General features: G+C 37.0%; 1 protein-coding gene, 1 long non-coding RNA gene and 1 other non-coding gene across 4 annotated transcripts in view; 2 read left to right on the forward strand and 1 right to left on the reverse strand.

The window, feature by feature from the left end:
- The first annotated feature begins 218 nt into the window (after nucleotides 1–218).
- LOC103093369 (uncharacterized) lies at nucleotides 219–4,273 on the forward strand. The gene is made up of 3 exons (XR_458035.2): nucleotides 219–849; nucleotides 1,573–1,637; nucleotides 3,706–4,273. It is a non-coding gene; the product is annotated as an uncharacterized LOC103093369 (long non-coding RNA).
- Nucleotides 1,314–1,447, forward strand: LOC130456710 (small nucleolar RNA SNORA71). Its single transcript, XR_008915756.1, has one exon. It is a non-coding gene; the product is annotated as a small nucleolar RNA SNORA71 (small nucleolar RNA).
- A 259-nt stretch (nucleotides 4,274–4,532) lies between the features above and the next one.
- The window catches only part of RBL1 (RB transcriptional corepressor like 1), a 65,651-nt gene continuing 50,921 nt past the window's right edge, over nucleotides 4,533–19,262 (reverse strand). For both annotated transcript variants that reach the window (XM_056811921.1, XM_056811920.1), the window contains exons 17-22: nucleotides 18,581–18,757; nucleotides 17,035–17,106; nucleotides 13,762–13,849; nucleotides 11,328–11,473; nucleotides 8,007–8,171; nucleotides 4,533–7,466 (exon numbers count right to left, since the gene is read on the reverse strand). In XM_056811921.1, coding sequence (XP_056667899.1) covers nucleotides 7,296–7,466; nucleotides 8,007–8,171; nucleotides 11,328–11,473; nucleotides 13,762–13,849; nucleotides 17,035–17,106; nucleotides 18,581–18,757 — 819 coding nt within the window. In that variant the 3' untranslated portion in view covers nucleotides 4,533–7,295. The remainder of the gene's footprint in view (nucleotides 7,467–8,006; nucleotides 8,172–11,327; nucleotides 11,474–13,761; nucleotides 13,850–17,034; nucleotides 17,107–18,580; nucleotides 18,758–19,262) is intronic.

Genomic DNA, 19,262 nt, shown 5'->3' on the forward strand with positions numbered 1-19,262 from the left:
AATGCAAATACCACAATAAACATGACCAATAGGGAGCTGATCACTAAAACTGATTAGGAAGCAGTAAGGGGCCCTTATTGATGAATTCAAATCACCTGGCTCAGATGAACTAAAATTTTCAATAACGTAAGATCTGACACGTCTAAATCGCGTTGGGATGTTTGCAGGTACTGAGCATGTCCACACAGAAAGTCCCCTCCTCCGCTTACACAGGAAGCAATTTGGGGATTGGCGGAACAAGCCCCTTATACTCTCATCCGAAAGAGCAGTTGTGTTGGACTCTGTGACCCCATTTGGGGTTTTCTTGGCAAAGATATTGGAGCGGTTTGCAATTTCCTTGTCCAGCTTATTTGACAGAGATGGAAACTGAGGCAAACAAGGTTAAGCGACTTGCCCACAGTCACCCACCTAGTAAGTCTCTGAGGCCATTAGATGAGTCTTCCTGGTTCCCTTTCCACAAGGTTAGGAGAAAGGAACCTTGCTTCTCCCGGTTCCGTGCAGCAGAGGGCGCAGTTGCCCACCCACCAGGCCTGCGCCTGCCCAGACTAGGCGGAAGTGACGCAAAAGGTTTTGCTTTATAAATCCTCTCCCTGGCTTCCTTTCTTCCTTTCGCAGTTCCGTCATGGAGTCAGCTGCTGCTTTCCACGTTTTGCATGTTCGCCATCCCCTGCCATGTGCCCTTCCATGGCGCCCTGGCTCCTGGAGACTTGATTCTACCTGAGTTTCCGCGGCAGAGGAACAGTGAGAGCTGAGCCAGGCCTGTCTCCCGTGAAATCTGGGTTCCCATAGACCCCCTCTGCGGGGAGGCGGCCCCTGGACTTCGGGAATCACATACGCGTGGATCGCAGGGTGCGCTTATGGAACGCGGGTTTTGTGTGATCCTGCGGGAGGGGGGCGGGGTGGAGGCGGACCGGGTTCTGCGGGCTTCTGAGGGGGAATTGGAGAGATCGGGATAACATCACCGGCCCGAGGCTTGGGGAAGAGGGATTAGACTAGCCCGTGGCACCGGAGTGCAGTGCGGAGCGTAGTGGATGGAAGGAGATGGACCGATCAAGGAAGGACTTTTTAATGTGGGTTCGGCTCCGGGGATGCAAGTTGTCCAGAGTAAGACGTAAGCCTCAAGAAAACGGCTTGGATAGGAATTGGGAGAGGATACCTGGGTTAGAGCGTGGGCTCCCCGCTACTAAGAATGGACATCATGTATGTGTGGGGTGGCAAAGGTGGGAGCTGTGCTCTTATTAAACCTGTTCTGTGCCGGGAATGGGTCCATCTGCGTGGGCGAATTCCCTCACCCCGCGCCAGGGACTCCCTGGCCCTGCATTCGAAAGTGATCATGGTCTAACTGTGACCTGGTCATTGATAGTGCAGGGAAAGAAACTCCTGAAAGGGTTTTCCCGTGTTTGAAGGGTCAGCATCCGGCCCTTGCAAACCCTGTACCTTTCACACACTTCTCCTTCAAAGGCAAAGGCCTGTGAGAGCTCGGAGGGAGGGGATGGAGGAACTGGCTGGGGGCCATATCTGGTCGCATATTGTTAGGAAAATCAGACTTTTTTGTTTTTCCCTTTATTTTAGGTGGCCTTTTCAGTCGATTAAGCCCATCTTCCCAGAGGCATGGCCTCAGGATGGTACCTTCACAGGTAAGGTAGTTTCTGCTCATCCTAAAAGTTTGGGTGCTGGAGGAATAAATTGAGTATTCTTGAGCCCAAACTTAGGGGCTGGGCATATAGCTGAAATGCATTATGCTATTATAGTGGAACAAGAGAGTTCAAATGCTGATCTTTGGAGATCCAAGACTGCATTTCTTGATTTGTCACTCATTCTGGGAAGGACCATTTATTGAGCACCTACTATATGCCATCCCTAATGGGATACTCACAGATTGGTCTTTAGGTGTCTTAAGATTGTTTTTAGTTTTTTCACTCTTTGAAGGAGCATTTATTAAGAAACTATTACCTTCCAGACCCTGCTAGGTGCTTTAAGGTGTGGCATTTGCCTTTCACAAGAGCCTTAGTAGCTAGGTGCTATTATGGCCCCCATTAAGTTTAGAATTGAGGGTCCCAATTTCAAAACCATGGCTTTGTCCCTTGATGTTCCTATGGAATTGTACACTTGATTCAAAAGACTTGGGTTTTAGGGGGGTGTTGTTTGCTTTTTATACCTTTACCTTCCATCTTGAGAATCAATACTGTGTATTGGTTCCAAGGCAGAAGAGTGGTGAGGGCTAGGCAATGTGTCCTAGGCCAGTTTTGAACCCAGGACCTCCTGTCTCTGGGCCTGGCTCTTACTACACTGAGCCACCCAGGTGCTTAATTCTTAAGTTCAGTGCCCAGACAGTGATTTCAGTGAACCTCAGTTTCCTTTTGTATAAACTGTTAGTGGCATTAGTTCTGTGTTTTCATTGGAAATGCCATCTACCAATGCAGAATGGCATCTTTTCTGCAACTTTGCTTAGTACAGAAATAGGCAAACTAGTTTAAGGGCCAAATCAGCTCACTGCCGGCTTTTACAAAGACTGTTATATCCACGGCCATGTCCTGGCTTGGAAGCTGCCTAGATGATTTATCCAGAGCCACTTCTCAGTTCAGATGTCATGGAACCTAGTTGGCTTCAAGGCTGGCTATCCTCTACAGTGATGCCTCTTGGAAGAAGAGTATATGAACTTAAAAAAGTCCACACAGATTATGAGGAAAATGCTCTGCTAGCTATTTTATTCAGTCCTGTCCAAACTTTACCCTGTTTTGGAGTTTTCTTGACAAACCATCAGAGTGGCTTGCCATTTCTAAGACGAACAAGGTTAAGTGATTCGCCTGGGACCACACAGCTAAATTAAGTGTCTGAGGCTGGATTTGAACTCTTAACTCGATTACAAGTAGTCTTCCCGACTCTGGGTCCAACAGTGCCCACTACACCACACCTCAAAGTTCCCTGCCAACTAAAAAATGTCATAAATGTAGGCGCTAGTTTCTTTAGTAAAGCTTAAGCTTGGGGATGTTAGTCCCGTGGTCATCCTTTGGGGACTGCTAACTTATAGAATGGCTTGGAGAGTTAGTATGGTAAGGCATCCATTGAATTCTGGAGCATACTTGATTCTTGAGAAGCCTCATCTCTGGAAAGCAGAGGAGTGGATTTTGAAGTATTGTAAAGCTACAAAATAGTGTTAAGTGACATGCATGACCCAATACAGGTCCCTGTGAAGTAACCCTCCAGAGAAATGAAATTGCTATGTATGGCCAAAGGTCCTTACTCGGTGGCTTCTGGATATGATTAATTTTGACTCCTTGGTCCTCATAACCAGCTATATACAGCAATCTCTAAATAAAATAGGCAAAAGTTCTCAGTGAGACCCATTGTATCTTGAAAAGCCCTATGGCAGTCTGAACTTTTGGATCATGTTTCTAAGTACATAAAACATAGGATTACAAAGAAAGCCAAGTATGTTGAAATCATTAATAATTTTATAATTTAAGTTACTATCTTTTCCAAGTGTCTCAATGCTTTGGGTCCGTGACAAATTTTTCAGATCATTGAAAGTTGATTTTGACAAGTTGCTTAAAAGGATGTGGAAAATGGGACCCCTCAGATAGTTTGTAGGCCTTGGTCAGGTTTTAGGTTATTAAAATAACTGAAGAAGCTATTGTCTTGCAGGATCTTAATGGGCATTACTTGTAATTATATCTCACAAGTCCACTTGTTTTTCCGTTTCAGGACTCAACTTATTTGACCTGCATTGTGGAATACCATAAAACACCAAGAAGAAAAGTAGGCATTTGCAGTGTATAACTCGGGATCTGGAATTCATGTCAGTCTGACTCTTTTACATTGTTACTAAGAATAGGTGAGAAGTTAAGCCTGTTAAACCTGATTAGGAACAGAATTCTTGTCCTGATAGACCAGATTCAAAGCACTTTGCTCTTGCTTTTGAAACACCATGAGGAATAGAGAAGGATTGATTATTTGCATCTAGAAGGCTAATTTACTTCATGATATCTACCAGTAAGTACAAAGGCTTCCCTGAACACAATCCCTATTCTAGGACAGACCCTGCTAGTCATTCATCTAAGTTATGAAATCCAATATGATATCTTACCATTAATTTCCATTTGGAATAAATTGTTTCCTCAAAATTTGTGGAATTTAAATATTATCTTACATTTTTGTTTGGGAAATGTTGACTAATTCTAGATACACAATACACAAAAACTTAATTCAGCCCATAACAAGTTGTACCGATAAATTGTTTCAACTAAAAATAAATTCTGTAATGCTCAAAAAACACCATGTTTGTGTGTATTCCTTTGTTTGAAAAAATTGTATAAGTAAGTTTTCTGGGTAGCAAATTCAGAAATGGTGAAAAGAAAAGTTGCAGAAATGCAACTTGTGTTGCATCATAATTGGATACTTACTAGGTTACTTTGATAATGTTTCTTACATAAGTCATTCCCACATTGGCAATTGTTGACCTAGAATACTGAAATTTGAAGAGTTAGGTTTTAAATGTTTCCAGTTGGTACAACTTTTAGGAGGAAAAAATATAAAATTAAACAGTTTATTATGCAATACCAATCAAGACAAAAGGAATAAACAACTTCTAGATCTTATCTAAACATTTTAAAAGGATCCCATACAAGCATGCTGTCAAAAGGCCAATGGTTATAGTTACATAGATATATACACTTAAAATAGGGTGTATCTTCACTTACAAGGTGTAGATACTACACAAAGTATGTTTTCATAAATGCTAACTAAAACTTTTAGTTTAAAAGGTGACTTAAAAGACAGGCTTATTCTTAGAAGCAAAATGGCAGGGATGGAGTGAATATAAGGACTTGGCTTCAAAGCTGTGTGACCTTGGACAAGTCTGAGAACAGGTGATAGGGTAGCTATCTCCCAAGCTCCTTAATATAAGTACAGTGCCTCACTGTAGATTTGCCATGCCTTTTGATGTTACCACTCTAGGTTTCTAGAGATCTGAAGGGATTACTTAAAATCCACTAGTACAAAAGTAAATTAATTGAGACTAACCTGGGGCAAGGCCTCAGAATGAATTTACAAGCCCCAGCAAAGATGTAGATGTGCCAGACTTATGCTTTGGAGTAAATTTAGAGAAAATGAGCTGGTACTTCCGGCTTTAGATCCCCATGTGGTAGCTAAGGACAGCTATTTGTATAAAGACTTGGCAGGAATCTAGTAACTTTTGAGAAGAGGTGGGCCTAGGATAGGACCTCATTCTTGAGCCACCAAAGCAGGGAGGTGTGGCAAACAGATTGCCAAATATAAGTTAAAAGAATTTATCCCCAGTTGATTGGGGAGAAAAAAAGTATCCTGTAAAAGAATGGAAAATTATTTAAGGAGAAGTTGAGATGACAGGGGCCCTAACCTCTATTTAAAAAGTGGGAGAGTTGGACAAATGGGAAAGAAAGGACAAAAAGGATCTGAGTTAAGTAAATATAAAGCACTTCCCACACAGTGGGGAACTAAATCCTTAGTAGGAAGCAATTTCTTATGACCCAAAGAATAATAATGCCGGATCCTAAGATCCCATCAGAAGTCACTCACTGGAAGTCAACAATGAGACTAGTAGCCACTTCCTGTCAGGGGTACCAACAGAGCTATTACAAAGACAATAGATTTGGTATCTTCCTGTGTAATGTTAACAAGAATGTGATAGGAAGGATTCTGAGAAGTATTGGATGCGATGATCACTACCACACTCCTAATGATTCATAGAGATAGAAATTATACCATTAAAAGGAACCTAGGGAGTACAGCAAAGAATTCATGAAGTCTGGAAAAAAAAACAAAAACCCTGAAAATTAAGGATATATGCGTTTTCATCACTGATTAAAATAGAAGCTGCAAAAGAAAACTCAAATTTAGGAAGTGGATTATTGGATTAAGAAGCTACTATTTGGGAACAAGATTTCAATTTCTGAATAAAGCTTAAGATGTATGAATAATGGCTTCTTTGCTTATATAGGACTGTATTTCCCTAATGATAGCTAGTAGAATTACTCCAATTCCTAGCAAAATGCTAGAGCTTTAGGATTACATTGTGAGCACTTAGAAAGGAAAAGAGTGACCAAATTTTCATCAAGGATGCCTAATAATAAGCTGGAGCAAGTCCAAAAGAAGATGGTTTGGATGAGAAGGAAATTGGAGACCATGCTATAAAAGGAGTGAGTGGAAAGAACATGGGATTTTTATCCAGAAGAGAAAATTTAGGAGGAACAGTATGAGTAAGTAAGTAAAGGGCTGTCATGTGGTAGAAAAATTAACACCTCTTCTACTTGGGCCCAGAAAGCAGAAACAGCTACTACAGATGGAAGCTGCACAAAGGTAGATTTCAACCTAACTTCCTGACTATTAGAGAGCTCACAAAGGGGAATGGGTTGCTCTGGGAGGTAGTAGGTGTCTCCTCTATCCCCCCATTCCCACCCCACAGTCCACCACTGAAAGTCATCTGATGAAGGCTAGATGACCACTTGATGGAGATGTAGCAGAGATTCCTATTGAGGTATAGGTTGGACCAGATGGCCACTGAGATCAATTCCAATTTGAAAGATCTTGTAATTCTGTGGCCTGTCATCTTCTGGCACAAGTGCTAGGTAGGGTTGCCAATTAGCATGACAACAATTGAATGTTATAAAAGCCTTGGCTAAAGGTACTCTTAACATTATAAAAAACAGATTGCTTACATTTGTAACAGAAACGCATTACATTTGCAAAAGAGACGCATATTTTAGAAAAGTTTGGCTCAAAACTTCTTAAGAGCATTTTTTACAGTCAATTTTCTCCCTGCTTCATTAACTTCAAAACAGTGAGAAATTCTATATGCCAAATTAAAAAAGGCACTCAAAAACATTCTCCAAAAGCATATCCATATGGTTGAAGAAATAACTTTTTACTTCCACGTTCATCTACTTCTAATCCCAAAAGTGACAATGGGAAAAGAATTGCCCTTGAATGTAATTTGCCCCCCTGAAGAGCATCTAATACATTTTTAATGACTTAAGAAAGAAAATTTCAATATGGTGGGTGGCAACATCAATCAGTATTTGTATCAAGAAAACTAAAGATAAAAGGCCCCTCTGCCCAGCACAGTATCTCTTATACCATATTTTAGATAAATAAAAATATAAAAAGTAATCACTGCAGTTTCCATACCACTTGATACGGATATCCCAAAAGACTGTGAAAATGAAGAGATATAAGTTCCAAGGGAATGCCTATCTTTCATATGGGAAACTGGGAAACTGACCTGAATCTGAATGTTTTCCCCTGAAACCATAAGATTGTTAATGATTGGCTCTTTCGCTGACAACATCTTGTAGTCGTTTCAGTAACACATCATCATTTTCCTGGCAGAGGCGCTTAGTAGGTGATTGGGTATCGCCATCAATAGTTAATGCTCGTTTCTTGCTTCTTTGTTCACCATGTTTGATCATATTGTTGATGTCTTTCAAACTCTGACAGAAACATTAGAATAAAAAGATAAGTAACAGTTTTTGGCAAAAATCTCTAAAGAAATCTACCAAAGGCTTGCTTTCCACTGAGTCTAGGATAGTGTACTAAGTATACTGGACTTTGATCTCATCCTGTTATGGAATCTTGAGGTCACTCATCCAAATTTTCATCTAAGGCAGGTGAGTACCTATAAACCCATCTTCCTAGGGCATGTCTGTACCAGGTAGTGTCTGATGTAGGATTCTGAATACATATAACAAATATAGGCTAACTAGCAAAATCTTTGCCTATGTCATCATTTGTAGATTCCTTACATTTTAGACATTTTGGAAAACGCTATTTAGACTAAGTGAAATTCTTGAGAATATTCAATATACAACAATGAGAACATGAAGAAACTGAAAAGACATGAAAAGCTGTTCTTTTATAGTTCTCATTCCCCAAAGTTAGTACCTTTGCAATAAAAGTTCAACCAAAGAAAAAGTTTAAAGAAAAACAAATCCATTTTAAAAAGCATATGTTAAAAGTGCTTAAGCACTGACCTTGGAAGGGCTGCCATTAAACTTGTACAGCAAAGCTGTCCTTGGGGTAAGGCAGGTCCCATTCTTGTGTGGAGAGACATAAACTGAGTGTTGCTGAGAGATCCGGCGAGGAGACACAGGCTGCTGCTTAATGTTTGGGAAAGGAGACAGAGGTGGAGCTTCTATCTGAAATTTTAAAATATGATGTCATTTTGGGGGTAATTGAAGCCAAACAATTTTTTCATATCTTTTTGACAATAAGTCATATCTGTAGGTATCTACTTAGCTTGAATAAAAACAAACTGCTTCCTACTACTACTTGTGTTTTAGCTCTTCACAGATTAACCTGCCTCTTTCTAGGCTCAACCGGACTCTATCCTGACTCCCAAGTGCTGCCAACACAAATGTTTCAAAGTGTAATGATCAGTGCATCAGAGGATTTTGGAATCTTTGCAACAGGGGTGAGTGGCAGAAAATGCCAGTTGGAGAGCAAGGCATGCTGGGAAAGCAAAACTGACCTGAGAAAGATTTATATGGAATTCTTGGCTTTTGAGCTGAGACCTGGACCAAGCAGGATGTGTTTCCTAGTTGAGGCTCTCAATGAGAGCCATAAGAGAATATCCAGTGTCATATGCAAGTTCTTCTGCAGAGCCATCATCTGTCTAATCTCTGCAACAACATCTCTACTAAGGAGAAGATCCCTCAAACCCCAACAGGAGCTGTGGACTCACTGAGGAGAGAACCCAGCTCTCTTTCCCCTCCAGCCCTCTTGCACTTATCTACTTACAGATTCTTTAGGCTAGATATATATTAAATAGGTTGAAATATTCAGCTGGGGTTTAGGATGGAGAAACCTAGATTTGCTAAATTAAGCTATTTAGGTGAAAGATCGTATTAGGAATACCATTAGGGATACCAAGTCCCACTTTCCATCTCCCAACTTGCCTTAGATTTATCATTAAAACTTATAAACCGCAGTCAGATTTGTCAAGTCCCTTGGTTGATATTTGAGGAGGTATCTGAACCAAGATACCATCAACAAAGAGCCATCTAAGACCATTCCCTGCAGAGGCAAAGCCTCCACTGAGGTCTGCCTCCAGATTTTCTCTGTGCTGGGCAATCTGAAATTACCCTTGGATTTATTTGGTGAGGGAGACTTGTCTTCTAATCTCCACCTCCCATTCTCCTCAGGGAACCTCAATATACCTGTGCAGCAACTGCAAGCAGCCACTCTCAGGAGAGGTGAAGGGAGAGTAGGTGCTAACTCATTCAAACTCCTACTCTCTCCCACATTCAGATCCTTCTTCAGAAACTCCTTGTGAACTCCACTAAAATACCACCTAAGACAATGGATAGGGCCTTTATTTTAATCTCACAAACCTCCCTTTTACAAAAGTGTGAGTAAGAATTTGGAGCAGAGTGGTACCACCTCAATACCTATCAAATTGGCCATTATGCTGGAAAAGGACATGGAAAAATTGGGACATTAATGCACTGTTGGTGGAGTTGTGAACTGAACCAACCATTCTGGAGGGCAATTTGGAATTATGCCCAAAGAGCTATAAAACTGTGTATACCCGTTAATCCAGTAATACCACTACTAGGTCTATATCCCAAAGAGATAAAAAAAAAAAAAACCAAAACCCTAGTCGTCCAAAAATATTTATAGTAGCCCTTCTCATGGTGGCAAAGAATAAGAAATTGAGGGATGTTCATAAACAGGGAATGGCTGAACATATTATTGTACTGTAAGAAATGATGAAAAGGATGATTTCAAAAAGAGCTGGAAAGACCTACATGAACTGATGCTGAGTAAAATAAGTAGAACCAAGAGAACATTGTACATAGTAACAGAAATATTGGAATGATCAACTGACAGACTTTGCTACTAACAACAATACAAAGACTCACACTCTAGTGCAAATATAAATAATATGGAAATAGGTCTTGATCAATGATACATGTAAAACCGAGAGGAACTGCTCGTTGACTATGGGACAGGGGTAGGATGAGGGGAGAGGAAAAAACATGAATCATGTAACCATGGGAAAATATTCTAAATCAATTGATTAAATAAATTTTTTCAAATCTAAAATAAATTTTAAAAATACCTATATAAAAATCCAAAGAGCCAGGATAAATCTTAAGGACTTATGACAAAAATGCTAAAGCATACTAGTTTTCACTTTAGTTTATTTGGGTTTTTATTTGGGGGTTTGGTTTTATGAGTATTCTCTTACAAAAATGAACAATACAGAAATGTTTTGCATGATAATATACTGCAATGGAGGGAGAGAAATGGAGTCTCCCACCACTGAGTTCAGGACCAGAGTGTGGTAGAGATGGAATGGAGCCTAGAGGTGGAGAGAGGGGATAGATTGTTTTCTCTCTCTCTCTCTTTCCCTGGTAAAAAGAGACCCCACTCTGGTTGCCTTCAGAATCACAGGTTACTGTTCCCTCAGAGACTTGGTTGGAATAAAATACAAGACAAACAACTTCTCCCTCTCTGAGGAGAGAAATGTAACTTTCCTCCCCCCAAACTCTAAGTCTCCTTTTCTTGGATACTATGAAGCAGGCACTTGATCTGGTAAACAACTATTTATTCTAAAGGATCACATGAAAGGTAGGGCAAGTGAGTTGGGGGATAAGGCAATAGGAAGGTGGAAAATAGGAAGTCCCTAAAGATAATAATTGGACCCCTTCTCCCCAAATCCTGCAGGGTCAGGCTTTGCTTGCCTGAACCTCTGGGTCAATTGTGAGAGCTGTCCTAATTCCTAGCTGTCCTAGCTATGATATTAAATTCAAGGCTGTCTAATAGGGATTGAGAGGAAATCTTCCTGTGGCAAATGGCTTTCTGGCAAAGTCCTATTCACTCTGGTTTGTCTTCCACTGAATACCGGGGTCAGGATTCACAGGAGGATGCTCCAGGTTCAGAGGTTTGCTCAGATTAACCTCCCTGGTGGGCTTCCCAAAGAGAAGTGAGTTCAACTGTATGGTTCTTCTCAGTTTCCCTGTTCCTTCTCTGGAATTCTCTCTCCTTCCAGCCCTTCCCCAACTCAAGATGGTCTTCCAGCATGATGAGTCTGCTTTACTCTCTTACAAAATGTATAACCCAGATCAAATTGTTTGCCATCTCCAGGAGAGGGGAGGGAAAGAAAGGAGGGAGGAAACTTGTTTATTATAACTTCAAGAAACATATGCTGAAAATTGTTGTTTCATGTATTTGGGAAAATAAAATAGCTTTTAAAAAAGGAATTTGCAACAGATCTAACTAAGGTCAACCTTACACTTATGTACTGAATTGCAATAGGTAGGAAATAGGAAAATTGGCACAATACATACCACATTTTCTTCATTTGACAAATCATATTTTAGTGCAAATGACTTCACTCTTCCTACATAAACTTCATTGTAAAATTTGATAAGATCACCTCTCTCCTCTTTCATTGATCCAGTGGAAGAATCTGGTATTTTTGCACAATCTAAGTCTGTTGAAAAGAACATATGTTATAACCAGTTTGCTTTTGCCCAAAAGTTGGCAACTTCAAATAACATTTTTGCCATGATATAAAAAATACAGAAAAGGCTTTATTTTGAGCTTAGTAGATTTTAGTAGCTTTGAAACCAATTGATGTAGGATTAAAAAGGGAACAGGAGAAATGTAAAGTCAGAAGTCAGGAGTAAATATTATATTCAACTTATTTGACAGCCTATTAACAGAATGTCAAGAGAAAAGGCAATGTAAGAATAACATTTTTATAAATATAAAAAAATTATAAACATCTGTGATGTATTTCTTGCATACAGAGTATCCCAAAAGTCTTAGGGCAATTTAAAGCTATTATAGCTGTGTAATAATTTGTTTTTCTGCAAAGTTTTGCAAACTCGGTATAATTGGGAAGGGGAGGTCAATCACAGGTGCTGAAAATAGAAGCCAATATGTACAGCATCAAGGGTCAGAGTTGCATTGCTTTGCTTTGAGGAGTTGGCTTATCTCAAATTTATCCATAACCCATGGTGATGAGAGGAATGAATGTGAGTTAACATGAAAAATAATTTTAAAAAGATGAAAAATAAAGCCTTTGGACTCATGGAACTTATCAGCAGTATTTTTTTCTAAACCTTTTCCTCAAGAGTCTTACACAGCAATCCTCACTTATCCCAGATGCCTGAAATCTTTTGGTTTCAGTAGTAGCAACCTAGAGGCAATAATCAACACGTACGCCCTTCCTTACTTCTAATTCATAAAGTTCTTCTCTCCCTTCAAGCACCTCAAGAAACATTCTCTGAATGAAGTCTTTCCTGATTAATGCCTTTGCTCTTTTTATTTAACTACTTTGGATATATTTGTATTTATCTTTATTTAAGTTGTATATTTTTTAATATATACCCATTTCCCTCATAAGAACTTAAAATTCATTCAAGTAAGAATTGTTTCAATCTTTGTGCTTATATTGTCTGTGCCCAGCATAGTGCCTACTTAATATATATTTGTTGACTGATTGATCGATAATGATAAAGGTTTCTTGCCTCTTTTGACAAAAATTGATGGCATTGTGAAAAGATGGGCATACTAACTCATTGCTAGTGGAGCTAAGAATTGACCAACATTTCTCAAAAGAAATTTGAACTTATGGCAAGAAAGTGACTAAAATACCCATAAGTTTGGCCAAAAGATTTTCCTTCTGGGCACATACTCTAAGGAGAGCAGTGATAAAAAGAATAGTCTATACAAAGAAAATTCAGGATGTCCCAAAAAAAGATTCTGAGTCATCCTGAATTGATCGTGGGATTTTTTGTGGTAGCAAAGAACTAGAAATAAGTTAGACACCAATCTACTAGTCAATGGCTAAGTAAACTACAATACATAGATATAACAGAATATGACTGGGCTTTTTAAATAACAAAGAACATGAGGAATCCAGAGACATAGGGGAAGGTTTATAAGAATGAATGCAAAGTGAAATAAGCAGAATTAGGAAAACATTATATATAATGACAACACTGAAAATGAAAAAACCAACAAAAACAATAGAAAATGAATGTTATGAAATTTAAATCAAGTTTAGCCCCAAGATATAAGAAGACACCACCTCATCCTTCTTTGCAGACCACAGGTCTGGAACACCAAATAACATAAGACATTTTCAATGTATTCTAGTTTTATGGAACTTTTTTCTTCCTCTTTTAAAAATTCTTTATATTTTATTTTTATTATTTATTTATATGAGTATTAATAACAATCAATTTATTTTAATTTAAATGTTTAAAAGATTAAATAATATATTTATTATTAAGAATGGTTCTATAACAGGAAGTGGGGAGAAATATAGTCAGAAATATGGCTTATGTGTAAAAACAAAAGGCATAACTAAAAAATAATTTTAAAATAGAAAATTTATTGATAGCACCCTTTTTATTATCATTCAGATCCACCCTTTTATTAATATGTTAAATCTTTTCCTAAAAAGGATAATTATTATGGGCAAAACCACTTACCTTGGGACCTGTCAGTTTTATTTTGTTTTTAAAATATTTTGGTAATTAAATTTTAATATAATTGTTTCCCATATATATATATATATATATATAATCCTATATGTTTTATTTTATGGTTATTCTGAAAAGTCCATAGGCTTTAGCAGACTGCTAGAGATGTCCATGAGAACTCCTATGGTAAATCTCTAGGAGTTCATCATTACATATACATCATAACAAAGACTTGTAAGTAGGAATAACTTTATTAGAGAAGAGTCAAGTGAATTTGGTTACTTACCATAATCTATCATTTCAGTATCTTTTATATTTTTATTGCATGTGCTAACTTCTACTGGAATTCTTTTCAACAGAACACTTCTATAAACCTATAGATAAAAAAAAAAAGACTGGCAATTGTAAAAAAGTAGCACAGCTTACTGAGTACCAAAATTAGGAAGGTAAAATAAGGAATTAGAATTTACTGAATGGACACATATGCTCATTAGTAAATATTTTGAAATATGGATCCTTTTCCTTTTTCTTTGAACTCTTTGGGATATAGACCTAGTAATAATATTGCTCAGAAAAAAGGTACACACATTTTTACAGCTCTTTGGAAAGAGTTACAAACTATTCTCCAGAAGGGTAAGACCAGTTTACAACTTGATCAACAAAGTATTCATTTCCTAATTTTTTCATATCCTCTCTAGTATTTGTCATTTTTCTTTTCTGGCATGTTAGCCATTGTAACAAGGGAATCACTTTAAAAGACTGATATATATTAATTTAAGGTCGCCAAGGAATCAGCTATGTAATTCCTAAATGAAAAACTCAAGTCAGCCGTCAGCCTTTTTTGGAGTTTAATTACAATAGGAGTAAGAAAGGAATTAGAGATAGAGAGAGAGAAAAAGGGAGAGAAGGGAATAGGGCTTAAATACCCCTTCTGTTTAGGCTGGGCCAAAAGGCCCAAGCCCTTAGATAGCTGGAGCAAAGAAAAGAGACCAGTCCCTATTACTCACGTGTCCAAAATGGAGAAACAGTCTCAGGGGCCCCCACCTTCAGCTTCCTTCAGAGCAAGCCTTCTCAGAGCCCAGGAACCACACCGACCAAAACCTCAACAACCTCCTTCAGCTTCAGACCCTCCTATCTTTAAGGAAACCATCCAAGTTCCTCCTCCCAGTTCTCCCATCTACCAATCACTCTTCATCAATTTCCCTATGCCAATGGAGGCTCTAGCTTAACCCAGGACCGCCCAGAGGTTTCTGGCTTTTGCACATGTCTGTTGAAGGTCATATTTTCAAATGATTAAATCTTTACTCCTTTGCTACAGCCCTTTCTAAATCCTGTTAACTTGAGTATGGTAGAGATTGGAATAATTAAATTTTGATCTAGGCTGCAGCCCTTACTCAATCCTATTAGGACTGAATAGGGTGGAGATTTATTCCAAGTATCTCCATTGTATCAATTCTAAAATCAATCAAGACTCAAAGAAATTCCTGTTCTATGCTTAAGCATAGGTCAAAGTCCTTTCCATTGTTCAGCAAAGGGTTTCTGTCCTAAAGTAATCTTAAGAAGGGAAGAGAAGGAACCTCCCATGCCAATGGGGTTCCCATTCCAATAGACTATCAGTAAGAAATTTTCCAAGTATGAAATATCCCAATGGTGAAATTTCCAACATTTATAAGTCTAAGGAATTTTGAGGTTTACACCATCTAATAGATATGAGGCGGTACACCTCAAAGTTGTTTTAATTTAAATTTCTCTAATCAAAAGTGATTCATAGCATTTTTTCACATGATTATAGATAGCTTTTATTTTTTCTAAAAACTGCCTGTTTATATCTTATAACCAATTATCAACAGGGAATGACTTATATTTTTATAAATTTGACTTGATTCTCTATATATTTAAAAAATGAGGCATTTATCAGAGAAAGTTGCTGTTAACAACTCCCCCCTAAGATTACGGCTTTCCTTCTAATCTTGGCTGCATTTTGTTTGTACAAAACCTTTTCAATTAATAAATATTATCCCCTTATTTGGTCACAAATTCTTCCCTTATTCACAGATATAACGAGTAAAATTTTTCCATGTTCCCACAATTTGTTTAAGATATGATCACCCTTTATGTCTAAATCATGTACCCATTTTGAATTTATCTTGGCATATGATCTGAGATGTTGGTCTCTACCTCATATTTGCCAAAACTGCTTTCCAGTTTGCCCACGAAATTTTTGTCAAATAGAGTTTTTGTCCCAAAAGTTTGGATCTTTGGGTTTATCAAATGTCATTTACTATTGTGTCTTGTGTACTTAAACTACTCCACTAATTCACCATCCTATTTCTTATTCAGTATCAGACTGCTTTCTTAATTACTACTTTGTAATATAATTTGAAATCTGGAATTGTCAGGCTGCCTTCCTTAGCATTTTTTCATTGATTCTTTTGATATTCTTAACCTTTTGTTATTCCATATGAATTATGTTATTATTTTTTCTGTCTCTATAAAATAATTTTTTGGTAGTTTGATTGGTATGACCCTGAATAAGTAAATTTATTTAGATAGAATTGTCATTTTAATTACATTAGTTTGGCCTACCCGCATGAGCAATTAATATTTCTCCAGTGTTTAGATCTGTCTTTATCCTGGGAAGAGTATTTTGTAATTGTGTTCATTTCTTTGATTGTTATTGAAGATTTTGTTGATTTGGTTTGTCTGGGAAGGAATTTTTGGTGAGAACTGTCTTTGAGTGAAATGCCTGTCTCTGTACCACATGAGGAAATATAGAGAATGATGATACTACAGAATTTCAAGCCAAGTGTCAAAATAAATCTCTCTAATAAAAAGTAAGGGTTTTTTAAAACCCATTTCCATATTAGATAATTCTTTTAAATTACAACTTTAAAAAATTTTAATGTTTATTTGACCAAAAAGTTTTGCATATGGTCTTCCATTATGATACTTTAGGAAATGTTTAGCTTCTACTTTGAATAGTCAAGCAACAGGATTTTGAAGTGAAGGGTAAGAAAGTTGGACTTATGTTAACAATACTACCAAATTGTTATTCAATTTAAGAGTTTTCAATATTTTGGTATGATACTGCCCAATAATTATCATTAAGCTGAGAGTCAAAAGACTTGAATTCTAGTACCAACTTTGTCACTAACTCACTCCTTCATGTTGGACAAGTCATTTCCTGTCTCTGGGCTTTAATTTCTTCTATAAACTGAACAAGTTAGAAGAGATGAACTCTAATGTCTAAAAACTCTAATTTCAAGACATTTTACTAACTTTCTATTACCTTTTAGATACAAACTCCCTTTTATAAACAGAGCAGAAGTATAAAAACAAATTTCCCAGTTTCTTGTTTCCTACTATAGTTGTACTTCCATTGTAACATTTGGCCTCATCAACTTAATAATATCCAATAAACCTGAAAACCTAATAGTATACTGATATGTATAGTATTATAAATGGAATTATGTCTTCTCCTTCAAGTGTTAGCAGAGAACCACTCAAGAAACAGCTAGTATCATTTCTTGGCAGTAAAGAAAATATTGTTATTACTCACATGACTATTTGCTTGGGGCTGATTTCTGTAACTTTTCATTATGTCTTGAAAAGTTCTTTCTTCTTTTGTTACCTAAGAAAAAAGAAAACTGCATTTCTCAACTACTATTGAAAAAATAATGAATATGAACAAAAACTAAGACAGACATTTGAAACAATGATTCATAAAAGCATTTATTTTAAGAACAATAAACAATTTAAGGTGGTGAGATAATAAAGTCATTCAAATTAGGGTTCTCTATTATTTTAAAGCATAAGTTCCCAATATTTTTAAAGGGTTAGGGTGGGCATTCTGAATGGTTACAAAGCAGAGACCAATTTACTAACCCTTTACTAACATATACTTCATTTTAATTTGAGAGAACATGAGACACTGGTGATTACTGAATTTTTAAATTTTCTATTTTATTAGCATTCAGCACTTTTAAAAAAAATGAATTAAGAACACACCAAAAATTAGGATATATCCCAGTGTAAAACAATATTTTTTTATACCAAGATTTGGCTTCTATAACCTCAAACAGACCATTGATGTTTTAAAGATTTTTAAGACAGTAACTATAGGTCTTGTAATGCTTATAGAAGAAAATTGGAGTGCCTGGCTCAAAGGGGAAAATACAAACTAATGTTCATAAAAGGAATCCTTTTGGGATAATCTAGTTTTATAATGTGTACTCAAGTTATTTTTTTTCTTCAACAGCACTAGAAATCATCATTAAAGTTGTTTTTCTCCATGAAGAGTTATAGAAGTGATAACACATATATCCTGACGTGTTTTCTAGACAACTAGAACAATTTAGATAGTCCAAATGGATGCCTATTATGGAGTGAACTTTACTAGAAAGTACAGGTGACTAACAGTGTCTCCATTACACTCAAGAAGCTTACAATAGAGTAGTATAATAAGTGTTCTACTTATTCATATAAGAAAGGCTTGATTCATAGTGCCTCACTCTATAGACATGTTTCATGTCAGCTAGCTATGGTAACAATGACATGTCCAAATTTGCTATGTGGTTCTCTAAGGTATATTCCCATTTTATCTCTGGGTTTACCTTTCCAACTACTAATTAAAAGACTTTAATACTTTGCACAAAAAGAGAATAAGATGTTAATAACAGAATGAATCTTCATTCAATGGTAGTGAAACAAAGAAAATTGAACTATGAATTAGATGACTAGTATTATCATAACCTAGATATATAATGGGCTGCAAAATATGAGACTGACCTCGATGATTTCTGAAGGCCCTTCCTCTCTATCAGTCTATAATTATTTAGTATAGAGAGAAGTGTTAATTTCTAGAGCAGATATCCTTACTATGTGAAGAGAATGATTGTTATTTTTATTTCCCTTGTTCTATTCAAACAAAGGTCAAGTACCTTGAATAGAACAAGGGAAATAAAGATAACAATAATCAAAATTTACTACTTTCCCCACAAAGGTGAGATCTTGATCTATAAAGAGAAAGACTAGAGTAGAATCAAGTTTATGCCAAAAGTGAAGCCAATATAGAGAAAAACCACTTTTCCAAACCAATCTATTACCTTTGCCATAATGTAAAAAGCACAAAGAAGGAGCTGATCCAAATGTCTGTCTTTCATGAGATCAAAGCAATGCACTAATGTGAATTCAAAACATGTCCATATCTTTCTTCTCAAGTCATTGGAAACATCCAGTTTTAAGCACAAATCACGTAAGCGTACACTTGCCAAATGATAGACCTAATGTGAAATAAGGCATAATATATTAAGTACAAAACTAAATAAATTTTTTTTCTAAAAATAAGGGTTATTGATGTCTTTGGTTGTATATCAAAATCATTTCTGGATATCACCACCACTACCTCCTACTGCAATTTGTTTTCCCTTAAAACAAAACCAGTTTAGCAAAACTAAATAAGAGTGAGCACATCTGAGAGTACCTTCAACATTCTATACCCAACAGTATCCTATTTGTTTACCCAAGAAGGGTCACAATTCAACATTACAATTACTGAATAGTCAAATTAAGTGATTCCTGAACACATAGTTTTAAGTGTTAAAAAGGTTGTATACATTATTGTGGGGACATGTATCAAGAATGTGAAAATCCTTAGGCTGTACCTTAAGTAAAACCAAACTGTGGGCAAATAAGCAACATTGAAAAGTCTATAACTCAACATCAGTACTTTGGGCTATATATATATTCATAAATCCTAATTAATAATATGTTTATAAATAGGCACAG

This window comes from Monodelphis domestica, chromosome 1 (genome assembly GCF_027887165.1).
Source record: "Monodelphis domestica isolate mMonDom1 chromosome 1, mMonDom1.pri, whole genome shotgun sequence".
NCBI classification, from domain to species: domain Eukaryota; kingdom Metazoa; phylum Chordata; class Mammalia; order Didelphimorphia; family Didelphidae; genus Monodelphis; species Monodelphis domestica.